Source organism: Erigeron canadensis, chromosome 2 (assembly GCF_010389155.1).
Source record: "Erigeron canadensis isolate Cc75 chromosome 2, C_canadensis_v1, whole genome shotgun sequence".
NCBI lineage: Eukaryota > Viridiplantae > Streptophyta > Magnoliopsida > Asterales > Asteraceae > Erigeron > Erigeron canadensis.
The window spans coordinates 28,748,408-28,774,278 of record NC_057762.1 but is presented as its reverse complement, the minus strand read 5'-3'; the positions used below and the strand labels follow the sequence as shown (position 1 = coordinate 28,774,278).

The window sequence follows — 25,871 nt, the reverse complement described above, 5'->3', positions numbered from 1 at the left end:
AACCAAATGACTTCGAGATGGCTAAAACTTAGAATTTAGAGTTAAACAAGATTAAGGACTCCTTCCGTTGAAGAAATTGCACATAAAATGGCCATAAGTACTCTCTTAAAAACTCAATTCTGTATTTCTACCAAAAAATTTACAATTTTCCAAAAGAATGAAATAATTCTACATGTAAATACAAAATTTTAGCCTTCTATGTACTAGACTTTGTAAGCGTAGATTCATTAGTTGTGAAGTGGGTTCGGTCCACCAGGGACAAGCCGGTTTGACACTTCATAAAAATCACTCTTCCCTTTGTTCTTGAACTCCGGTTTGGTGTTGAAGTGACGCTGAAAAGTAGAAACAAAGTGGGCACGTATTCTTACTTCATTCTTTTCTTTAGTTGAATGATCAACAATATGCCTGCAACTCGATATATGGACTAATGAAACAAGAAGGATGATAAGTATAAACACCGGACCAGAAACCTTACACTTCATGTTTTAAGTAGATAAAGGGAACAAAAGATGAAAAAATGTATAAAAGATTCAAGAAAACTGAATGCGGTTTTTGGTTGGTATAGAAGCCTATTTATAGAAAAATTTCATGTCTCAAAAGGGTCAACTTTAGAATTTTGCACCTATTTCTTAATTTTGTTAATCATCTGCTTATGGCATCTTGCATACTTGGTCTTAATATGAGAGGAGTTGACTGTTGTTTATTTTATGGATATTTAAGCATGAAACAGACCCTAAACAAACCTCATCTTTTGAGCATGCCGAATAAGTAAGAGATTGTGTTAAGAGAGTTGACTTTCATATTTACAAATCATGTGTAGTTCATGGCATCATTGTTTAATAGAACTATATAAATTAGAACTTAAGCATGCCATTTGGTAGCATGTCTTCATTCCAATAAATAAAAAAAAAGCTAGTGTATTCGGACATTGAGATATATTTTCCATGTATAATTGTGTAAGTTTTTTCAACTTGTTTCTGTCGTTCTGCGTATGTTTATCATCATACCACGATGTTTAAATGTAACCTTTGAAGAGTAAGACATGAGAAAAAGTTAATATTCATGAATCCAACCAAGTTTGTATCTTTTTCCAAAAGTGTCAACATCAAAGTATTGCACTATTGCCGGCCCCTTGATGTCACTCTGCAGGCTTTGCCTATTATGGATTTTGAAACATGCTTACCTAAGATGACAAAAAGATATTATAAATATATGCTCAGTAAGATTAAGAATATTAATTTATTCATATAGCATACATTATTGGCAGTTGACTTTGAAGTCAACAAATTCATCTGCCATCTTAGTATCACAGCTGCCTATTGCTGATAAAGGTGCAATTCATGTTCTTTTTTATGATTTTTATTTTTTCTCCCAGGGATTGAATTCAAACAAACGCAAAAAGAATGGGAATTTTAGTTTTCTTTTTTTTATGCTTTTTTGAAGATGAAATTTTTTGGGTATATTAGCTGGATTTGACTTTGGATGAACAAATGCCATCATACTTTTTTCAATCTGATGAACATCTAATTCTAAAATGACAAGTAAATGAGATTAGTTAGATATTACGACATGACGACGTGTCATCATTGAAACGGAGAATGTTTGCTGGTCAAGTGTTAGTTGTTAAGAAGTCATCTTAAGATGTACCTTTGAGTCCTTGCATGCACCTTATTATGTTTCATTTTGTACAATTCCATATATAAATTTCTAATTATTTCTTTAGAATGTCAAAATTCTGTGTTTCTCGAGTCCTGACTGGTTGTAGGCAGATTTCGATATTCTTAACTGAGCATATTATAGTGCAGTGTAAAATTAATCTAACAAATTTCTTGTGTCACGTGTTGAATTCAGAAGAAGAAAATCAATAAGATAACAAAAGGGATTTGTCTATATATATATCTATGAATACACGGATTGTCTATACAAAAAATAAGAATAATACTGTTACATATGTTTAATTCTATATTCTGTTACAAGACTAAAATTTAGCTCAGACAAATTTAATCAATTATGAAGTGGATTCGGTCCACCAGGGACAATAAGTTCAGATTCATTCACTTGACCGCCATCATTGCTTCGAGTTTTCTTGAAACGATAAGTACTGGTGCTTAACTGCCTCTTATACGAAAACAGAAACTTTCTTGTTAACAGTCTTTCTTCAGTCTCTCCAGTGGCTTCTGTTCTTATCATTCTGCAATTCCCAAAATGGAAAGTTGCAATCAAGATCATCAATATAAGAACTGCATACGGTCTCATGCTTCAAAGGAGATATAAAACAGAACCTTTTTGTAAGAGATGGATGTAATATGAAAAGGGTTGTTGAAGATTTTGTTGTATTTATAAAGGTCAGAGACAAAACAGTTGGACATGGAGATGGAGCCAATGAACAGAATAAAATTTGACTTCTAATCTTTGATTTTCAATTAAATGACCTTAATGACCTTTTCTTATCCTTAGTTGACTACCACTAATTTCACATTAATAATGTAACAGAAACAAAAGAACATGGGAAATATTAGCTGAATCTAAGGTATTGGAAGATGTTAAATGATTAACTAGTAATACAGATCATTTTCGCATGTTTGGCAGTAGGAATCGAAGTTGTTAAAATCATTCTATTTTACTACAACTTGCCATATTTTAGGGAACCAATATTGTAGTACTCAATGTTGAGACATGTTATGTTTCAATGTTGTATCTTGTGGTACTTGCTGAAAAATAATACGAGTATTGTTTTTGGTCAATAACTTAGTGTAGCCAACAATTACCAATCTGCTACTAACTATTTGGATAACTACTTTTATTTACTGTCACTCAAGTATCAATTTTTGTTAACCTTATAACATGTAGGTCATTTAACAATCGTCTTAATTGTCTTAGAGAACATAAAAATGATAGTCATAAGAATTAAAAAGCACTCTGTAGTTAGTTACCAACATCTGTAACAACGTGATACTGTTTTGATGTGTTATGAACCAACTGTTGGTCGTAAAACCTATAAATTACTCAGTATTACGAATGTTTCTTATCATTTGGAAATTCATAAGGCCTTAAATGAAGTTCCATATGAATGTGCCTTATGCCAATCCAGATATCATTTGATAGCATTTGTGTTATTTGATTGAAAAGGTAAACATTTCTTATGATTAAAGAGTACTCGAGATCTACATTTCAAAGAGATAAACCAAAAAAGTATTCAACAATGTAATGCCATCTTATGCCAAATGATCCAAGTATAACTCCGCCACATGACAAGAAGTCATAATTATGGACACCCAAATCCTACACCTTCACAAGGGGATCACAAGAAAAATTGCTCATCTTTGTTGGGTTCACCTACGTTTTCCTCTTTGGCTGCACTGGCTGAAACTTCTGATGGAACATGGCCAGCTGGGTCGGCTGCTATTGTCTCAGCAGGTTCAGCTGCCGTTGACTTGTCTGGCTGCTCAGCTCCACCTTCTGGTTTCTTGATGGTTCCAACCTTCGCATACTTGTTGCTCATGAACTTATATTCCCAATCTTGCAAGGCCTCAAGCTCGAATACACTAAGACCAGTAAGAGCACCATTTGAATCTTTCTCTTCAAAAGGCATTTTAGCAAGAGCTCTACTAGCATATCCTTCCCAGCAAACAATACCTAAGGCCCACTTGGTTCATAAAACATCCTGAAACAAATACTCGCCACACAAGATGTTTTATACATTAGAATGTATATTTCTGCTGGTTGAAAGTCAATGTCCATGGGGATATAGTCATATACCAAGTTATGGTCAGCAAACACAAGTTCCTAATCTAAATAACTAACAATTAAAAAAAAGTGTAATTATCTGAAACTCATCAGAAAGTGTCAATATGAATTAGATTATGGAAAACGAGATTGCGTTTCTAGAAAGCCATCAGACAAAGTATGCATTAGAATAGGAAAAGCAACAAAATCAGCATACCATTATTTATAGGTCAAACAGGGCCTAATCTTCATAATTTTATACGGTAATAAAACTCACAAACCCACACCTATTACAGAAATCTCCAGGGATTTCTTTTTATTTTAAATAATAATAGACAGACTTATTTGACTCATTTATTCGAGTTTGACCAATTTTGACTCACTGACAGAGTTTCAAGTCCAATTTGCCTTTCGAGTTTGACCAATGTTGACTCACTGACAGTTTAAAGTCCAATTTGCCTAACATTCGCCCGATTGAGCTTTGATGTCCGAGTACTTGGCTCAGGAGCCGAGTTTTGCAGCACAGTGTATATAACAATAGAAGGCAGCTAAATTATTGGCTGGACCACTATGATATTAGTCTTCAATTTATAGAAAGCTTTCTGTCTCACTCATCTACATGTTTGATACTATACAATTAAGAAAGAAAAAAAGGTTCAATACAAAAACAAAGATAGAGAAAAGGGGGTTCCCATAAGACATTTGTAATGTTAAATTGCAAGACACTTTACTTCATCTTCTTTCCAAATCCCTTCTTCGTACTTGTACCACCTTAACAAGCCTTCATCAATCCTCGTTCTTTTACACATAACACAATCATTATTCATACATGTCAAAAAGTCCTTTATTCGCGACGCTTTTTCAAGAATGGAATTATCTAGCTCATCTAGCACGATTCTAGATGCAGGTGGTGGTGGAACTTCTATAATGATGCAATGAGAAATATTGAGCACTTCTAGATGCTTTAATCTGTCCAAGATTGTTATTAGTGCCTCCTTGTAGATCATCGAGCAACGTAAGCTCAAGACTTTCAAATCTGGCAAGCAGTTTGCAAGTGCATTTGCAAATAAAATGTCGCACGGGCCCATGAGTTTGAGCTTGGAAAAATTCTTGCAGTTCTTGGAGATTTCCTCCATGATGTAGCGAGGACTGGCTATGCTGGGCATTGTAAGTGATTCAAGATCTTGCCACATGCTTATGGCCTTGCAAATTCCGGTCTTTTTTATTCGATTCCATGCCGGCAAAACCAGCCGTTTAAGCCGTGGGCACCTGCATTACAATTAAAGATCAAAAATTTCAAGTCACATGTGTAAGTTTCAATTTCATGACTATATTTACTTTAAGCCTGTTAAGTGGAGTTCATTATAAAACTGGCAAGATGGGTAGGTTGAATAACAGGTCAAAAAAGATTCAGGTAGACAGGGGTCACTTTTAAGTACAGGGCTATATGGGGCAAGTCATGTTGAACATATAATCTGTTAAATTGAGTTCATGATAATAATGGCAAGATGGGCAGGTTGAGTAACGAGTCAAAATAGGTTCGGGTAGGCAGGGATCATTATAAAGTACAGGGTTATTTGAGGCAAGTCATCTTGGATTAATTCTGATCAGAGCTTAGAACAGTACTAGTCCAAAACTCTGTAAATTTGACTCTGAGTGACTTTTAACCCGTTTAATAGGTTTGACAAGGTTGACTGTTCCATTTTCATTGCCCCCTTAAAATTAAACACATCCCAAATAGACCAATTGCCGGAAATTGGCACCCCTATTCATAATCTTGAAACAGTAGATGACTATACTGTAAAACTGAAAAAAAAAAAAAAAAAAAAAGAAAGAAAAGATTAAGCTTTCAAATGATACCTCTCAGCAGTGTATGTCAACTGATCATCACTGACAAAAAGATTATAATGGAATATCAAAGTTGATATGTTTCCATGGCTAAGACTTAGAGAAATCTTCAGAACTTTGGTCAGTGTTTTATCAGACCGTCCATCCACATAAACATAAGGCTCTAACGGAATTTTAATAAAGTTAGATTTCAGCATTGAAAGATCAAGAGTGCTCCAAAACAAAGGGTCACAAACAGCATAACGCCACGAGTTACAGACTTGAGCAATGCCAGAAGTTAACTCAAAGATGTCGAACGTTTGAAATATCCTCATCAGAATGTCATTGTCCAAATCCTTCCATTTTCTTCGACCAGGATCATCCTCTTCCATTAGTTCCATATATAGGTCTATCAAACAATTATCATACTTTAATACATCAATTAACATACCCAACAAATCGAAATAAATAAAACACAAAATTGGTAAGTTTGGTTTATCTTTTTGACGTCGATTGAATTGACACTAAGAAAATAACAAACAAAGCTCAAAATTGTCAATCAAGTACTCGGCTTATGATAAATTATCTAGGACTAATTACTAATACAACAGTCTAAGGTAGCATGGTGATCAAGATTCTAAAAAAATAAAGGTAAATGCCTAGGACCCCCTTAGTCCCATTCAGGAATTTTTTTTCTCAAGCTAGTGACCCTGCAACGCTGCCTTGCGGTGACACCCCAGAAACATTGGCGGTTGAATATAAACATTATTTCTTAGTTCTTACAGGGACATTTAGACAATAAATTCAAAAACCCCAAATTAAAACAAAATAATATATTTTTCCTATATTCATATATATACAATTTAAGATTAAATACAAGACCATTCCAATTGTTTCATATTCACATAATAATACAAATTAATCAAATATAACATAACAGAAATCCAATTACATCAATATTCACTGTTAATTATTAACAGATCTCAAATTTGGAATCAATTTAAATTACATTTTTATTTAATTCAATCAATAGCATAAAACACACACACACACACTTGATCAAATCGTTAATTCATACACAAAAACATAACACAAAAATATACTGTAAATTATATACAACTATACATACATATATAGAGATATAGATATAGATATATACATTATTATTATACGTATATGTATATACAGAACTGAATTAATTAACGGGTTTTACCGCAAATTTGGATCCAGTAAAATTTCTTTTCTGAGTGATGGTATATATCTTGAAGTCAAAAGAAAAATATTAAAATATCTGAAGTTGTGAAAAAATGATATAAAGACTAGTGTTGTGGGATGGATGATCATATGCGTTGAATAGATTCAAACAGGTGAATCTGGCCGTTGGTTGATGCGAGTGCATGCATGGTAAAGTGGGTTTGTATGTATGGGATTATTTTTATAACATGTAAGCTGTGAATAAAGTAAAATTTACTGTGGGTGTTAGTGTGAGAAAAATCGAACCGAAACCAAAAGAACCATAAAAACTGATAAATTCAAATCGAAAAAATCAATGATTTGGTTTTCTAAAAAACAAAAATTATGGTTCTAAAGAAAAATCGAACCATAAAAATCGAACTGAACCAAAAATAGATATTGTTTACTTTATTTTATATTTATATCATTTTATTACTAAAATTTGGATAAATATGTTAATATATTTATATTTTAGGTGTATACAATAATATCATTTATATGTTTTAAGTGAAAATACTCAACAAGATTGATTTGATTTAATAATTATATAATTGAACAACGCATAAAAGATATAAATAGTTGTACATAAAATTTGTTTGAAATAAGTATTGAAGTTTATACAACTTATTTTTATAAATTTGTTGTCATTGTTGTAGTGTTATTGCTACAAAATATTGCTTTGAAGACTTGTTGAAATTAATTATGGTGTAATCATATATATGGTATAAACTTACAAACTTTTCAAGCTCAAGTTGTCCAAATCACAAGTGGTTAAAAATTGACTAAAACTGAAACAAAATAGACCTAAATCGAAAAAACCAAAACCCAATAATTTTAGTTTCAAAAACCAAATTATAACGGTTCGGTTTTCAGTTTTAGTTAAAAAATGACTCAAACTGAACCGTAGTCATCCCTGAGTATACACATATATCATGTGAATAATTTATAACAAACTAATGCTTAATGATCTTTTCATAAATCACAAGAGACATCATCAGCAAAAATCTTGTAAGTGATAAGACAAACTCGAAAATTGAGATGTGATAGATTTATCATCTTGTTAAAGATAACTATTAACTTGAATAAGAAAAATCTCATTTGAATTTTAAAACAAATTATTAAATAATCAGCTAGAAAAAATAAGATTGTATTAAAAGGGTAGTCTTAAGTTATCATTCCCCATACGAGATATATATATATATATATATTTACCGCGTAATGTGCGGCTAGCTAAAAAATTATTTTATACATTAGTAAATAGCTATTCTATAGGTTTATTATGTAAAAATTGATTATGTTATAGTTCACGGTTAATTCATGTATCACTCTAGTCACCCTTTGTTTTTTCGGACATGTCGATAGCACAGTCACTTAACCTACTATAGTGATTACACATCCCAATTTGATATAGTCTTTAAAGTTGTATATATTTTAATAAATAATATTATTTTTGTCAAATATGTGTGCCAATTTAGTAGATGCATGGACGTTATTTTATTTTTTTTATATGAGTTTTGATATTATTTTTTTATCTTGTGTATATAATTATGATTAATATATTATATTATATTTAATAAAATATAATAGATTATTTTGAGAATAAATAAAGGTTATAAAATAAATATATTGTAAAAAATGTATGGAGATGTCACATAGGATAAAATCCTATGTGGCAATATTTAAAATTAGCTTTAGATTGAAAGAAGGTTTAAAAGGCTAGGATTCTTATTATTTTAATATATACAAGGTTTTTTACCCACACGATGTGCGGTTATATTTTTAAAAATGCTTTAATATTGACATTAATAATTTAGTGTAGACACATGTGGTGTTAAAAAATAATTATGTCAGTCCACACTAAAAAGTGTGAACTTTTAGTTCTACTCAATTTTTAATGTGGATAAATTTTTACACACTTTTAGTTTTACATATTTTTACACACATAAAAACATGACAAAATTTTTAATTTGTTCACACTAACTAAAAGTGGAGACAAATACAACATTATTTGTAGTGATTTAACGTAAATACGTAATAATGTTAATGTGTTGTTCATAGTTATAACTATGAAGGGGTTTTTGGTTATGCCTTTTGAAAGGCCATCAAGATAAATTAAATCTGATCCAAAATTTAAAAACAAAACTAACGGGCTTAAAATCAATACAAACAAAAGAATATGTCAATAAAGTAACCGCACGATGCGCGAATAATTGACTAAAATACGACAAAAATAATTAGTTATTAATGGTGTTTAGAAAAGAATCCATACGTTGTGTTTTGTAGATGCTATAATAAAACATTCAGTCTCTTTGTTTGCTTGATAGCATAGCATTTTTGTGATTTACTGATAACGAATTGTAAAGTTCACAATATTATGCACAAACAAAAGTCGATGTTCATTAGTAATATATATATATATATATATATCTAAGATAGTTTTATATGACATAAACATAGTAGTATCTATATAATATAGCTCCGAATAAAATCAAATTTATTAAGATATGTATAAGATTGTTTTATATGACATAAAAATAATAAATAATTTATTGATCAAGAAAAAAAGGATATTATTTATTTAGTTAAAATATTTAATAGTAAAAATTATTATAAATATAACTTTTTGTTAGATTTTTGTTGCCAAAGTTAACATATAATAAAATAATTATTGTGAAAAAAAATAATATGGAGATGATACATAGGATAAATCCTATGTGGCAATATTTAGAGATAGCTTTGAGTTGAGGTGGATGGTCTTAGAAAGCTAGGATAACTACTGTTTTATTAGATATATAGATATATATATACATATAGGGGTGGGATAAATTGAGTCCAACAAATAAAAAAAGTCCAAAGGACGAGATCTGGACCGTCCATCTTGATGATCTGATCAAAAACACGGAAGGACAAAACCGTCATTTACGTCCACTAATATAAATACCCAAAATTCATTCCATTCCAACCTAAAAGTCGTCATCCTCCATCAACAACCCACCGCCTCCATCTTTCACCATCTGCCGCCCTTTCCCTCTGAATCTGCCACCGCCACCGTCGTTCTCCACCGTCGTAATCTTATCGTAGCAATTTTCACAATCCGACCACCGGCGTTTTCTTCCCGTCAATTGCAAATTGCATATGCCGCCACTGTCACCGGAACCATCAGTTTTACAGATAAAAGAAATCTGTGAACCTCCGTCTTCATTACTCCATCATCACGAATCAGTCAATCATTTGTAAGTTTAACCTAATTTGATAATTTTGAGGATTTCTTAATTTATCACGAATCAGATTATTAACTTTAATTATATGCAAATTATTAATATTAAATGTGTATAGCATTTTAAGATTAGATGCAGTAAATTAGTGTAAATGTGTAATTGTTAGTTTGTATTGTCATTATGGCACATGATGCAATAAAATTGAAGCATTTTATGTTTAATGTAAAACACAAAATAAAAGTAGATGTTTATTTTTTAGCTTGTTTAGATGTTTAAATTTGTGTCTTCTAACTATTTGATGAAATTCCTAAATGAATATCACTTTTTCATGAAGAAGTTTGGGTTTTGATGCTTATATGTACAAGACATTGTGTTTATATTAGTCGTTTCGAACTATGGCCTATAGGCCCACATAGCTCAGTTAGTCTCCATGGAGAGGACATCGTTGAATATGGGCACACACTCTTTTTAAGTGGTTGCTGAGTCTGTCTAGTCTGGACATTGTCTTTTGCTTATGAACACATTTTAATTAGCTAATAATGTATCAGATTTAAAAAAAAATGTATCGTCTTGCTTATGAACATTTATGTATGGCATGGCTATGGCAACCTTAAGTTGAGTGTTGAAAGAGCTTTTTGCAGCTTCTTGTAGCTTAAAGCCATTTTGGATGTGACGTTTAGAACAAAAACTGCAGCTAATTACAGCCCTTTTACATATCGCGTTTAGAAGCTATGCTACTGCATAAGAAGATGGATACGAATCATCATTACTCTCTTGGTTGGGTCTCAAAACCAAAAACAGATGTGGTCTGTTAATAGATGAAAGAGCCAACTCCTTAAAAGAAAAAATGATGGGGTCAGAGTGGCTCGACCAAAAGACCCCAGGATCACTCTTTAGCTATCAGACCTACGCGCTACCCAACTGTGTTTTGTTGGAAAGCCCATGAGATCCTCGGAATTTTGTTGGACCACGGCTCTCCCTGACCCACCAAGTCATGATAGTGTAGAGAGGATTAAAAGGGTTGTAATTCTTGGAGTAAGCATTAAAATGATCACAGGTGTAGATTCTTGAATATCAAAGAACTAAAAAGTATCATGAAAATGCCAACTACTAGAACACCTATACCTACCACAGTTGACATACCTATTATATATTTTTTATATGGAAATTCTGATACATTATTACTCTTGCTATTATATCTACCCACTGGCCACTATATACATGTATTTGCGTGTGTAGGTAGTTACTGTACCTAATTTCTTATGGTACATGCTTTTGCATTTTAGGTTTTCAGTTGGCAATGCGAGATAACGCGAGATAACGAAATGCATCTGTTGGCTGTTTTGGAAGGTAAGACCTCTCACCTTTATAGATGAGCTTTGATCAATTGTAAATGCTTGCATAGAGTCTTGTTCTTCTTGCAAGATGCAGCCCACCATTTCTGGCCTGATCCATCAATAACTCCATGAACTTGGAAAGTAACCCCAGTTAAATTAGAAAAGTGAAGCCAGTTCCTAGGATTTTTCTGGTCCCATTCCTTGGGTTCATCTGGTGCTATAATTGTTCCATCAATCTGCATACAAGAAACAAAGAAATATTAGGCTCATTATGTCATATGCAGGTTGTAGCATTTGTATATCTGGGAAGTTTCAAGTTACAGCTATTTTCCCAGTATCATCATTATATAAAAGATTGATAGCGTTGTTTTGGGTCGAAAATTTACTACATTATTTTGTCATTTTTGAAGTGTATTCCAAATAGTTTGCAAATCACCGATCATTTTCTGGTTGGGTGAAACGCTGCAATTTCTTAAAACTACAAATCTCCATCTTCTAAGTAAACTAAATTTTGAAAGTTTCGACTTAAATTTTTCTGATTTAAATAATCAACTTTGAAAGTATACAGCAGATTGTTTTACTCCAGTAACATGTTTTCACTTTCCTGTATGGGGTAGTGTAATATGAAAATTACCTGAACAATCAACTTCCCAACACAAGGTCCTATATATCTTGTTGCATTAACTAGATAAGTACGACCAGGAGGAACCAAAAGCACAGATTTTGCTGCAGAACAGGCTTGTGTCCATGCATTTTCAAACGCCTGGTAATTAGCATAGTGACTGATAATTAAGCTACTAAAAAATAATGATTCAACATGTTTATTGTTAGCATAATTATTACTAGAGGGAACATTTTTGACCCATTACTAATTAATGAGTTGATTTGGATTATGTCTTATCTAACGAGTCAACCACAAAAGGTTTAAAACGAAACGGGTCAGATATTAATGTAACTTTAGTGAGTTAGATACTCACTAAAGTTGTGTAGATCATTCTAACATTAATGTAACAGTAATACATAGATGCATCAATATTTATGAATAATTTGTGGGAAGGTCAAAGGTGATTGTCTTTTGTATATGAAATAGATTTATTGGTATATTCTTGAGTCATAGTGAATTGTATATTTTGCATCAACTATTTCTGTATTTATGTGCAGATGTATCAACGGATGGAAAATGGTGTTATATAGTGTTTTGGGTAATTGGGAAGCTTGTCCTCCGTGTTATGCACTTCTGCCTCTAACACACTCACATACTATCCAGCTGAGTTGTAGCCACCAGATGTGTTTCTACTTAAGTTTTGTGGTCATGATCGTCAAGGCTTATTTACAGTTTCACATGTTAATGATTTTGTGGGTGTTTTGGTAATTATATGTAATTTGATGTTTTGGTTGTCGTGTGTTTTGTGTTTTGGTAATTATATGTAATTATATGTAATTATAGGCACCGGTTTATAGCAGGGTGGCATCCTAACCCACTTTTTGAATGTTTTTTCTCATATATGAACAAGTATAATTGGTTTACTATTTAAGAAAAATTCGACAACATTTCCCCTTTGCTCCCCAAATATGTGTATTAAACACATATTTGTGAGAGCAAAGGAAAAATGCTTGTCGAATATTTCTTAAATAGTAAACCAGTTAGACACATCCATATCCTAAATGAGACAAAACATTCAAAAAGCAGTCCCAAAACGGGGGACTATCCGAAATTAAATTCTATAATTTAATTTCAGACGGGTGACCTATGGTATAAAACGGGGGAGAATCACATTCTAACACATTACAAACATACATTGCATATATACATACATTACATAGAAGACGAACAAAGAAAACTTACCGGTATATAGAGAGAAGAAACTAAGATAGAAAGAGAGAAAGAAAGAAATTGTGAACGTCCACAGCAACAACAATCTATCACGCAAAACATACATACATCATATATATATAAATCTGAAAAATGTATAAATCTAAATATAATTCAAATATATATATAAACAAATCTGAAAATAATTCATATATATATAAATCTCAAAATAATTCAAATATATGTATAAAAAAATCTGAAAATAACTCATATATATATAAATATAAATCTGAAACTTTACCAAGTAATAATTGTGGTGGTGGGCGGCGACAGAAGTGGTGGTGGACAGCGGCAGAAGTAGCTATAATCTAAAGAGAGAAAAAAAAATCATAATCCAAAGATATAAAATTGAACATATATATATATACGAAAATAATTCAAATATATATATTTATATAAAAATCAGAAAATAAATCAAATCTATATATATATAAATATATGTATAATCTGAAATTTTACCAAGTCATGGTTGTGGTGGTGGACTACGAGGCAGAAGGGGTGGTGGACGGCGGCAAAATTATGTGTAAGGAAAGAAAAGAAGTGGCCGGTAAGGAAAGAAAATAAGGACCAAAAGAAATGAAAAGAAAGTAGGTTCCGACAGCGGCCAGTGTTGCAAAAGAAAAGAAAAAAAACCGGCAGCGGCCGGTGTTGCCAAAGAAATGAAAAAACCGGCAGCGGCCGGTGTTGCAAAAGAAAAGAAAAAAACCAGGCAGCGACGGCGGTAAGTTCCGGCAGAGGCGGCGGCAGTTTGATGAGCTTTCAAAGGCTACAAAAACAAAATCCATAACAATATCACATAAATTCATAATAAAGATGGTTGGAAAGTAGAGAAAAGAATTAAATCGTGGTTAAAACCTTTTCCGGCGAGATGTGTGTGTGTTTTTTTTGGGGGTTTGAGTGGGAATGAGAAGGTAGATCTAGATCATCTCCTGCTATATTTTTCTTTTCTTTTTTTTGCAACGAATATTGGTCACAAATCTTTTTTGCAACGAATTATATTAACTATTTTTATTATTTATACAACTTTACTGATTTTAATATATATTTTTCTTTTTTTCGGCCACGAAAATTCGTCACAAATTATTTTTTGCAACGAATTTCATTGATTATTTTTATTATATTAATATTTACACAATTATTATTGATTTTATTATTTATTTATAATAAAATATTATTACTTTTTGTATTTATTCTTTTATTTATTTTATTCTACTACATACGTATTTATATATTTATTGTACTAGTTTTAATACCTGTACGATCGTACAAGATACAGATTGACTATAAACATTATATGATCATTCTTTAACGGATTGAAGAAATTGTTTCTATGTGTGTATGTATGCACGTATGATTATATATCTATCTTTCCTAATTTCGAGAAGTTTTGTTTATGATGTTCGTCTAACATTGAGCCTAATAAACCAGGTGCACTTCTTAATCATTCTTTTTGAATATAACTCATGTAATTGGTCTATTGGGTCAAATACAAGTGTATATGCATGTAAATGTATGCATGTATGTCTGCATATGTGTCTTTCCTAACTTCCGAGTAATTTTATTTCCGGTGTTCATATAATCATTGGGCCTAATAAGCCCGATACACTTCTTAATCATTCGTTTTGTATATAACTCATATATTTGGTCTATTGGGACAAATATAAGTGTGTGTGTGTGCGCGCGCGCACACACATGTATGATTGGATACTTGTCTTTCCTAGCTTCGAGAAGTTTCGTTTATGAAGTTCGTATAACCATTGGGCCTAATAAGCCCGATACACTTCTTAATCATTCTTTTGTATATAACTCATGTATTTGGTCTATTGGGTCAAATATAAGTATATATGTATGTATATGTATGCTTGGATGTATGTCTTTCCTAACTTCGAGTAATTTTGTTTCCGGTGTTCATATAATCATTGGGTCTAATAAGCCCGATACACTTCTTAATTATTTGTTTTGTATATAACTCATGTATTTGGTCTATTGGGACAAATATAAATGTGTATGTGTGTATATGTATGCATGTATGACTAAAATACGATAGCTTTATTTATTCCTCACTATACGTTCACAATATTTATTAGTTCAATTAACTAATTTGTTAGTTTAATTAAAGTATTACAAACTAATAATTTTGTATATAAAATTTAAATTAAGAAATTCTTCATAATGTGGAAAAAACAAAAAGGAAAAAACAAATGTGTAACGAAAATTCGATGCAAAATAGTTGGTGGGAAACCTGAAATATTAGAGGGAAAACGTAGAAGTTAAAATTTTCATTTGCAACGAATATTCGTTGCAAAAAAGTTGATTGGAAACCTGAAATAATAGAAGGAAAATGAAAAAGCCTAATTTTTGGTTTGCAACGAAATTTCGTTGCAAAAAAGTTGGCGGGAAATTTTCCTGCCTTAGCGGGAAATAAAAACGTATAAAAATTTCGGGGAAAAAATTTGCGACGAAAAGTTTTCGTTGCAAAAACGAAATTAATAAAAGAAAATAAAAATTAAGTTTTTTTTATATTTTGCAACGAATATTCGTTGCAAAAAAGAAATTTGACTAAAAAAAGTCAAAAAGTAAAACTTTTTTTGTCGTTTAGCGTGTTTTTTGCAACGGAAAAAATTCATTGCCAAAAAGTTCGTCACAAAAAATCATTTTTCTTGTAGTGCGCACCAACGTAGCCATTTCTTTCAATCATCGATCACATAATAGCTGATACGATGACATTTCTGTTTGTTTTCACATATGAATGGATTATAAATTATTGTGAGCGAAACGTACATCCGACTAATTGTTACTTTGGAACCACGCACTCACACGCAAGTTCGTCTAGTGAATGCACAAGATGAGCTGGTCATGTTTGTTGCCACTGGGTATCGTGAGATGAAACTTGACATGTGGATTTTTTACGAAGGTAAAAGATATTGTTGCCACTCATTTCCTGAAATATCACTCCATATGTGGTGTTCTATAACACATTATGTGACAAACGGAGCTAAGTGGTTTGTGATGGCAAATTATCAGAAGATTTTTGAACTCGATACTTTTTTGTTTTGATTCGACCAATTTTATCCCATTACTCACTGGACGTGTCTTATGGGTGCATTGTTTACGGAGACACCCTTGTTTCACCTAGTATTTAATATGTTTATAATTTTTAAGGATTTGCAATGTTTTTATATTTGAGATGAATTAATTTGTAATTTTTTATTTTAATGTATAAGATTTATAAATTTTACATTAATAACACTTCTAACGCCATGCACTATCACCATTATTACCGGTGTAATTACCGCATTACATGGGCACTCTTCTAATAATATGCATGGACAATACCATTTGCATATCTACTAGTTTTGAAAGCGGAAAAAAGAAAGTGCAATGTCCAATATATGGGTGGACGTACGTACTGAAATACATCTCGATTGGGTCTACCATTTTGGACTTATTCAAACATCGTCGGTTATTAACTTTTGTCTTCGAATTACAGAGAGAAGATAAATCACAAAAAAAATGCAGTAGTCTCTATATCAAGTGTCAACTTTATTAATATTCATGTATATGTATATTTCAAAATAATAGTTTGATTAAATTTTCTAATAAAGATCATTAAGCACAATTAATTACTAAGATTATATAGGACAAGGATTCCTTAGATTTCTCATCTCAAGGTACTTGTCATGAGGAGAGGGTTGGAGGTCCAACGATTTATTAGTTAAAATTACCTTCAGCACGTCTAAATCGAAATTAATTTTACAATATATATATTGATCGTGTATAGGTAGGACCATCATATCTATACCTAAATGTACAGGTAATGTACAGGTAGGACCATCATATCCCAGATTATGAGCACTGATACGTCTTATATCATTCCATTCATCACCAATAATACTCGGAAGAGTAGGATATTCAGTGCAATGAAATCCTGCACGTCTCATGGGCGCAAGGCCATTGATAGTTTCCTCCAAGCCACCACCGGAAAAGGACAATCTGAGAGGACCCGCAGAATTAGAGGTAAAAGAAGAAGAAGTAAAGCTTTTAAAAGCTTCAAAATGAGGCATAGAACGTTTGGGTGGAGGGCTGATAAGATCACCCCCAACCCTCTTTCCAGAAAGACTTCCTCCTAAAGGTCCGCCTATAAAAATAGATAGCAATCATGTAAATATAGTAAAATAAAGTATAACATCATCAACAAAGTAACTTAAAGTTTTATACCAGTAGAAGTAAAAGGAAACTCCTTCTCAAAGAAGTCACCCATAGCCTTGTCACTCTCCTCTTCAGTGGGTAGGGAGGAGAAGGCACGAAGAGTTGTACCATCAATGCCAAGATTTTGGCGCTCAGGGGAGAAAGAAATCCTCCTAGGTGAAGGAGAAGCATGAGAAGTACCTTCAACTTGCTCTTCCAAGATTTCATCATTCAAACAAGGTTTACTGGATTGTGGTCGCCCAAGTTTCTCAAGATCCACTCCCATGCTTTCCCAAAGACCCATAGCTGCAACAACAAAGCATATTAGCAAACAATAAATTCTCATCAAACGATAAAAGAAAAAGAAAGACTAAATAAATTCATACATTTCCCAGTGGACTCATCAACTAAGGTAGGGGCATCTCCTTCTAATCCTGGCTAATCTTGGCAACAACCAAAATAGCCTCACATTTTGCATAACTCTTATAGGGGATAGACACTTCCTTTAACTTCTTAGGATGTTTTTTGTTGACCATATGTTCAGCGGGCAATACATTAATTTTCCAAACAAATCGGGAACATTCTTTCTTATTACTGGTATCTCGCATCTAACCAAGCAAAACAGGCTTGTCCGAAGGAATAAATGTGGCATCAACAAAGAAATAGTGGAAGCGCCAAAACTTAATAGTGCCGGGAGAATGAGTTATCAGTTTAGCATACTCTGGCCTAGCTTTAACAGTAAACCAATCTCCAGTAGTAAACAATCTAAAACACTTCCTAAATAGGTAAAGTGAGCGAGGAAGTTCAAGAGCAGCAAGAATCATCTCAAAGGTCAATATTTTGCCAGCACCAACTGGTTGCATCTGAGCAACACCTATCTGATAATAAGCTAGAACCTTGAGATAAAACTCTGTCAACGGAAGCCTAACATTAGAAGAGGTAAAATAAGCCCGATAAAGGGCAACCTTGCCAGGAGGAGGGCGATGGGCTCTTTGATCCTTAGTAGGTAACACAGGATTATACTTGGAAAGGCATGGATGAGAGGAAATTAGTTTTTCCAAAAATAAAGCACTAAGACGAGAGGGTGTCTCATCTACCCTAGGGTGAGAAATTCTCTCATCATCTAAGTCATCCCCGTCAACCACCTCATGATCATGGGTTCCTTAGCTATCCATTTCATGATTACTACTACCTTCAGACATAATCAAAATGCCTAAGTCTTTAGAAAACAAGCTAAGTTTTGAAGCAAGAGAAGGGCTACCTGACAAAAAGGGCAATCCTAAATAAGGTCTCATGACATATACAAGTGCATAAGTAAACTATATAAATATGCAGAATAATATATGTCGAAAATGTATATATGTATGGCCTAGTACAAGATACAATATCAATACCAGCATATATTCAAATTGGCAAATGGATGTATATATACGTATACTATATATATATATATGTAAAAAAAAAAATTTTTAAAAAAAAAAAAACTTGTAGTATTTCATACGTACAAAGTATCCAACAAAAGCATATTGGCTATATGGATATTCAAGGCTCATGAAAAAATCTAATAAATAGTCCATCTATCTGGCACTATCTTAAATACATAAAAAAGTGAATTTGTATTCACATAAAATACAAAGTGCAGAGGATGGATTGGGTTCTGATAAAGATTCACTATGTTTTTTATCAACAAATATATAAAACAGAAACAAGCAGAGTACATTCATGGAACAAAGGATGCATACCTCCAAAGGAATGCCCAACAAATTATGGAAAATGAAATCTGCAAAAACTAGAGCAAAAGGCAAGTGAGTTTACACACAAAAGGTTTTATGAAAAATCTTATTATATGTAAACTGGGGGGATTTGATCGTGTATAGATATCCACCAGTTTTAAACATGTATTATAAAGCAACAAAACCATCGGATAATAGCAATTAACAAAAAATTGGATCAGAACACTAGGCTCGAGACAAGGATGGGCTGACAAAGGAACTCGAGATCTAAATATATATACGTTTATAAGTCGAGATAATATATACATATACATTAAGAAGATTTGACTTACATAAATTAAAGGATGGCTGAAAATATAATTCTAGAGAAGCTCGAGATGTGGCAAAGGAGGGAAGGACTCGAGATGCTGCCCTTGCTCGAGTTAATATATGCCGAGGTCTCAAGGATTGCTCGAGATGGAATATATAGATTTATATTTAGCTTCGAATGGAAGGGTTCGAGTACACGAAATATATATACATATATATATATATATATTCAGATTCGAATTAAAAAGATCCACTTACCTATATTAGGTAGGCTCGAGGTATGACAAGAAAGGAAGAGCTCGAGATATGACAAAGGAAGGAGGCTCGAGATACTAGAATGGAGATAGGCTCGAGTAAATGGGAGCTCGAGATGCTGCGCTCGAGTACTATATATTGGAAGGAAGGAAACAAGCCACTATTACTTACTCGAAATACAAAACTCGAGATGTGAAAGGCATGAAATTTTATATGAGGGGCTCGAGATGCTATTCCTTGCTCGAGCTACTATATGGCAAGGTATAAGAAGGAATGGATCGGCTCTATTTAACCTAATGGGCCAGAATTGGGCTAGGTATAACCCTTATGCCCTTGGCACTCGAGATGTACATATGACTCGAGTTATAATGCCTTGTTCAAGAAACTTCTCACTTGTTGCGTGATTGGCATGGGATGTGTAATTAAATAGCATTACATGGCTTTATTAGTAACATGGAATAACTGGGTCTCGACTTATTTTTAGTGAGTTGACTTATGTAGTTTTGATCACATATATTGCTCTAGTTGCTCAAGTATATATGCATATACAAATAAACATAAATATTCTCATGGATACCAATACATGTCAAACCACAGTCTTTACGAACAGTCTTTACGAAGAAAGGGAAACTGACAATATTAGAATCCTCTAAAGTATTTGTCATCCTTCCATATATACTCCTATAAAAGCTAAATTGAATGCTTGTCAACCAACACATTCAATTCACATTCTATACTTACAATCAGCAAAGATTCAATCATAGCAGTTAAATTCGATATCATATTTATTACCAATCATTCCACCTTAAACTCGTCAAGAGTTTGTTAGGTTTGCACTAATTTATCAGGAGAGTAATGATTGTGTAATAACGTCACTGAGCCCAATTAATTTAGGTTCAAACATATATATATATATATAGGACAAGGATTCGATATTGTTTATCATTGATAACAATTATTGTAGTATCATTAAAGGTGGAGCTAATGACCAGTGCCACGAGCTGGCACTATTTTATTGGCTCACTTTAATCCCGTATCATAATTCGGATTTTGTTATATCGGATATCGTTGAAGTTTTTTTCTGTCAGTTTTTTTTTGCTTTGCACATTTTTTTTGCTTTTGTGTCCTCTTATATCCCATATCACTATTTGGATTTTGTCATTACAGATCTCATTTGGGTTATTCTTGCTTTTTTTTACAGTGATTTTGTTTTTGTTTTCTCATCTAATATATTGGAACTTTTTACTCAACATTTTTTTCTCCATCGTTTTTTATTTTTGATTTTCTTTCGTAAACTAAATATATGTATTCGATATTGCAAACTTTTTTATGTGGTTTTTTTCACACTTTTTTTTAATATTGAAGTGATTTAACACAAGTAAATCACCATAACGAATTCGTATTAACACGATAACTGAAACCCCGCAGAAGAGGGAACAAACCTCACTAGTTTAGTAATATTATTATTACTTTCTTTAATATAGGAATGGGGCGTGAACAGTAAAAAGTAACAAAATAAGCTTCGTATATATATTGCGTATAGTAAAATGTAAACAAAGGTGGCTTTGGTCAAGGTGGTGATTACCTTATTTTTCATATTTCTGGTCCTTGGTTCAAATCCCATGAGTGGGATTGAATTTTTTGGCCTGACCAAATAACCAAACAAACCCTAAGCACAATGACTAACCCAATCAAAGCTTCTTTCAATTACAAACGCATAGAAATTTTAATCCTCAACTGTATTCAGTTTCTTTTTTAAATTGATTTTGATCTTCTACAAGGCTACCGATACAATCGAAAATGGAAGGGTTTTCTTTATTTTCTTTTTTATTTTATAGATATAGATTATGGGTTGTTTTATTAAATATATTTGTAATTAATAAATAGGAAAACAAATACATGAAGTTACTTATTGATTTTGTTCTTTTAGAATATTTTCATATTAATTGATTGTGTTTTCGGATTATCAAGGTTAATGATCAGACCGTTGCTTGAAGCTACCTTTTTGTCTCATGTCATAATACAGAGGTAATGATTTTTCCTACTTAACATGTGTTTCAATGGGTAATGTTTTGCAAATTCATATTTATGATTTGTTCAGATATTGTTCATGTGCTTTTCATTTTTCTTAAAATTGTTCATCTTAATTCATGTTGCCAAAATTTATAATAAAAGTTAATGATAACTGATTTGCAATGATTGAATTTTTTTTAAATAATTATCGTGGACAAGACGCTCAATAGCAACTTCTGTTCAGTCATAAACAAAATTTTAGACTGCAAGCATGAAGATAGGTAATGACGTAAAACATTAGATTGTTAATAGTATAGATACTACAGTTCCAAATATTCAGCGATGAAACTGATGAGTAAGTCTATCTATGTAACTCCTTGAAACAGGATTGCACATGTCAAAAATAGGTCGATATGGAGGCAATAAAAAAAAAAAAAGTAGAGCAACCAGTAGCAATCACCATTTGTTAGTGTGTACATGTTGATATTTGTTAGTTATAAAGTTTTTGATTTGTATTACTCCATATATGATTAAACCATTTTTTTTAAATAGAAAGAGCAAAAGGAGTAAACATAGAGGTTTCTATATTCATCGTGAATATCCCTTTAAGTTTCTACAGTCGTTGAACGTAATAACCAATGCCCTTGCACAAATAAATCATGACTTTTATATCAGAGATAGTTTTGCTTATCAATGTTTTACGTGTGTTAGCAGTAAACATCAAGGTTGAATTGGCCCGTTCGACTCCTAACAGTCAATTTCAGAACCTGTATGCTATTGAATGGGTCATTTAATGAATTGATACGAATTAAAGGTCAGTGTAGGAGTCGCAAATAGTGAAGGAGGAACGCTCTTTCTCTGGTTGTAATCCTAGTAGATATTTAACAAAAGTTTTGTGATAAAATGACTTATATCTCATTGATCGTTCTCTCAACTAGGGTCTAATGTATTTTACCAGTAAACGTTAAGGTTGAACTACTATTGAAGTGACATGTTTGACTCCTAAGAGAGTCAACTATTTAATATGTATGCTTAATTTGATTGAAATGTTAGATAGACCGAATTTGCACTTTTGGTTATGACTTCATAGTATAAGCCGGTTGATGTATCAATTTGAATAAAAGGCCATTTAAGGAGTTGCAAAAAAGGACCTAGCCGGTGTCGCTTCAATATGGGTCAAAAAGTGATTTTCTAAGTCCCAACTGGTCTATATGATATGAGCATACGATTTGCACTTTTTGAGATTCGATTTGTATTATGGAGTCATGAAAACACTTGAAACTAATACCGCCTTCTTTCTCTACTTAAATTTGAAATAAATAGTTTATTAAAATGTAGACCAGGATGGCAGGGAGTTCAAAACTAATGGTTGTGTAAATCTTATCACTTGATTTTGTGTAACAGAGCAGAGAAAGTAGACTTAACAATTCCACACATACATTACCTACTATGCTTTCGTTGACAAGTTTAAAAGTAAAAACAATCCAAATATTGTGAAGTATCTTTCAAGTATGAAGGCCTCTAACAACACATTTTATAATGGTAATACATCTCTCATTCTTATCTTTTTAGTTTGTATCTCTATGAATACTTTTCAGGGCATTGAAATACAAGCAATAATAGATTCGGGGAAAAGTTACCAAATGAGAATACACGCAACATCCTCAATAATCCCAGGTAATTATACAAGTAACCATAGTTAGCACAAGCAAACTCAGTTCTATTGCACATCATATACAACACCAATTGTTTGTGTCCTGTGATTAAAAATTTTCCACATCAAAGATAAACTTTGGTCTACTTCAACCCATTTGTTCCATCTAAGCAGTTCCCTTTTTTAATTTATGATTATGTTGATATAAAGAATGAAATGATATTGCATTGAACCATCATCACCACCGTTTACCAGTAATCCAGTATCATAGGAATTGTAAGACATTTAGTAAAACCTTTTACACTTGTAGACCTATTAGCCCTTTAATTTGCATAGGATGTTACTTTATGCATACCAAACAGCTTATTTTGTACTTATGATTTCTAATATGATTTATATGTGCAACAACTCAATGATTTTAGTGATTAGCATTATGAGTCACGCATCCTCGGTCATTATTTAGTGTCCCAAATCATTAAGTTGACGACTTTTTTTGTAGCTGCATTAAGTCGATAAACCATATAGAAATATAACTTAAATGATATACAGGTTAGTAAACCAAAGAAAGTCAAAGTTCAAGCAGTAGCTGAAAAGAAGCCATCCGAGTTTTATGACAACAAAAATTTTCACGTCATGTAGCTCCAAGTCCTTAAAAATTACAGAGAAAGACATCCGCATGCAATGCCACAGTTCTAGAAATTATACCCTTTTCTAAAGCAAATTCGGTACGTTTCTAGAACAGGGCGAACAACTACCCAATTACCAAACGCTGGAACAACCGATGCCGCCCATCGGGCGGCGTGAACCTCCTAGTTAGAAATAAGCACATAGGTGTTAGATATTCATTTTAAAATGAAGGATTAAAAGCATGTTTTATTTAATTAAAAACTATTACCTTTGATGCACAGTTGTACACAATTTGTATAAAACGAATAACACATCCATTTAGCCATATGTGTACTCTTATAGGGTGTTAATTTGTGACTTAATTAGCTAAAAGTTAAAACTTAAACTATTACTAAAAAAAATGAATTTCTTACGTGCTAATAAGTTTCTAATTGTTTATAAGGAGATTTAGTAACCAACATACACACAATCAATCGAAATGATGATCGGCGATATTTAGGTGTTGAGTTGGACAAAATATTATGGATTAAGGTGTAAGGATTATATATGCACACGTCTTTCTCTTCAAGACCATTGTACAACTTAGTAAAGTTATGATTTCAAGTAGTAATCAAATTAACAATGAACCTTTTTTTTTAAAGACGTGAAAGATCAAGCTTACGTTATCTTAATCGGAGTTAAATCAAGCCTAAAAACAAAAAGGATAACAAATATATAACTGTAACAGCATTTAACTTAGATATATTAAAACAAATTTATATTAAAAATGTACGGTTAACCACTGGCTTAAACCCCAGTGGTCAGGGATATTTACACTTCCCACTATGTGGGGGCCCGGTGTGTTTTCTCCCAAGGTTGTGGGTTCGAGCCTCGACTGACACAATCCTTAGGTTTCCCATCTAGGAATTTTTCACAAGGAGGGAGGTTGAGAGACTGCAGCGTATGTCCAGCATCTCGTGAAGTTCAACGATTGTTGGTTAAAATTGTTTCCAACCACATCTGAGTTAAAATACACCTTTCAAAAAAAAAATGTACGGTTATTTTATCCTTTTAAATATGCATATAATCTTTTATTTATTTTTGAAAACACCTATCGTAAATACCAATTCTCGTATATGCCTAATCAATTGTTTCAAGAGATAAAATCAATTCCTTTTTATGGATTACTAGTCGATCATCAAAACTAGATGACAAATTGGAAAGAGTGATGTGATTTCAATATGAGTTTGTAATGGTCCTTGGTGTTAATATAGTAATAATATTAGAGTTAATTACACTTTTCGGCCCTGTGGTCTATATACCAACTTTCACATATCATCTTTGAGACCACGAAATTACGTATTTTATCCCTGGGTTTGGAATTCTGTTAACAAATTTGGTCCACGATCCAAACGGACGTTAAGTTGGTGGTCACGTGACTCGCACACAGAGGGCATATTTGTCATTTTTTGAACATAACGATCAACAGTGTAATCAACTTTAAATGTATTGCAACTATTTTCATCTTCATCTTAGAATTTTTTTTCCCCAGATCATCATGAACAACACATCAAAATTTATCTACAACAACCATCATCATCTAAAAGATTTATATTATTTTTCTTAAAACACTAAACACCTAATTATCATCATCTTCTAATAAGCTTCAAAAACCTATTCTAAATCACAACCATATACAATAATATATCACATTAGAAAAAAACTTACCTTAAATCGCAATCATATATAAAAACTTCCGTAATATCTTATAATTAGTTGTCAAATGGGGTGATTCACCAAGATTATCAATCTATAAAAAGAAAGCAAGCAGATAGATTCAAAAATCACTTTTACAAAAGCCAAGGCACCAAGATTCAAAAGCCGCCACCTCTCGCCGTC

The 25,871-nt window shown here is 32.4% G+C and overlaps 2 protein-coding genes and 1 long non-coding RNA gene across 5 annotated transcripts; 1 reads left to right on the top strand and 2 right to left on the bottom strand.

Annotated features, from left to right (window-relative positions):
- Window positions 1-3,116: 3,116 nt before the first annotated feature.
- On the bottom strand, window positions 3,117-4,006 carry LOC122590265 (membrane steroid-binding protein 2-like). The gene is made up of 2 exons (XM_043762594.1): window positions 3,944-4,006; window positions 3,117-3,664 (listed from the first exon to the last, which is right to left on the bottom strand). The coding sequence occupies exon 2, from the start codon at window positions 3,590-3,592 to the stop codon at window positions 3,302-3,304; it is 291 nt and encodes a 96-aa protein (XP_043618529.1). The 5' UTR covers window positions 3,593-3,664; window positions 3,944-4,006; the 3' UTR covers window positions 3,117-3,301.
- A 269-nt stretch (window positions 4,007-4,275) lies between these two features.
- On the bottom strand, window positions 4,276-6,850 carry LOC122588704 (F-box/LRR-repeat protein At3g48880-like). The gene is made up of 3 exons (XM_043760873.1): window positions 6,767-6,850; window positions 5,587-5,962; window positions 4,276-4,995 (listed from the first exon to the last, which is right to left on the bottom strand). Exons 2-3 carry the CDS (start codon window positions 5,952-5,954, stop codon window positions 4,437-4,439), a joined length of 927 nt encoding a protein of 308 aa, XP_043616808.1. The 5' UTR covers window positions 5,955-5,962; window positions 6,767-6,850; the 3' UTR covers window positions 4,276-4,436.
- A 14,469-nt stretch (window positions 6,851-21,319) lies between these two features.
- LOC122589835 lies at window positions 21,320-24,378 on the top strand. Of its 3 annotated transcripts, XR_006322361.1 has the most exons (4): window positions 21,320-21,727; window positions 22,427-22,526; window positions 23,311-23,389; window positions 23,916-24,378. It is a non-coding gene; the product is annotated as an uncharacterized LOC122589835 (long non-coding RNA). The 3 variants fall into 3 exon arrangements; XR_006322360.1 differs by lacking the exon at window positions 22,427-22,526 and having other exon boundaries at window positions 23,916-24,337; XR_006322362.1 differs by lacking the exons at window positions 21,320-21,727; window positions 22,427-22,526 and adding an exon at window positions 22,560-23,221 and having other exon boundaries at window positions 23,916-24,341.
- The last annotated feature ends 1,493 nt before the right edge of the window (window positions 24,379-25,871 follow it).

What these genes read in the sequence shown, in the direction of transcription:
- LOC122588704 (XM_043760873.1), bottom strand. Translation starts at nt 5,954, where the DNA reads ATGGAACTAATGGAAGAGGATGATCCTGGTCGAAGAAAATGGAAGGAT. An exon ending in TTGACATACACTGCTGAGAG is followed by an intron (nt 4,996 to 5,586) that starts GTATCATTTGAA and finishes ATTGTAATGCAG; the next exon opens with GTGCCCACGGCTTAAACGGC.
- LOC122590265 (XM_043762594.1), bottom strand. Translation starts at nt 3,592, where the DNA reads ATGCCTTTTGAAGAGAAAGATTCAAATGGTGCTCTTACTGGTCTTAGT.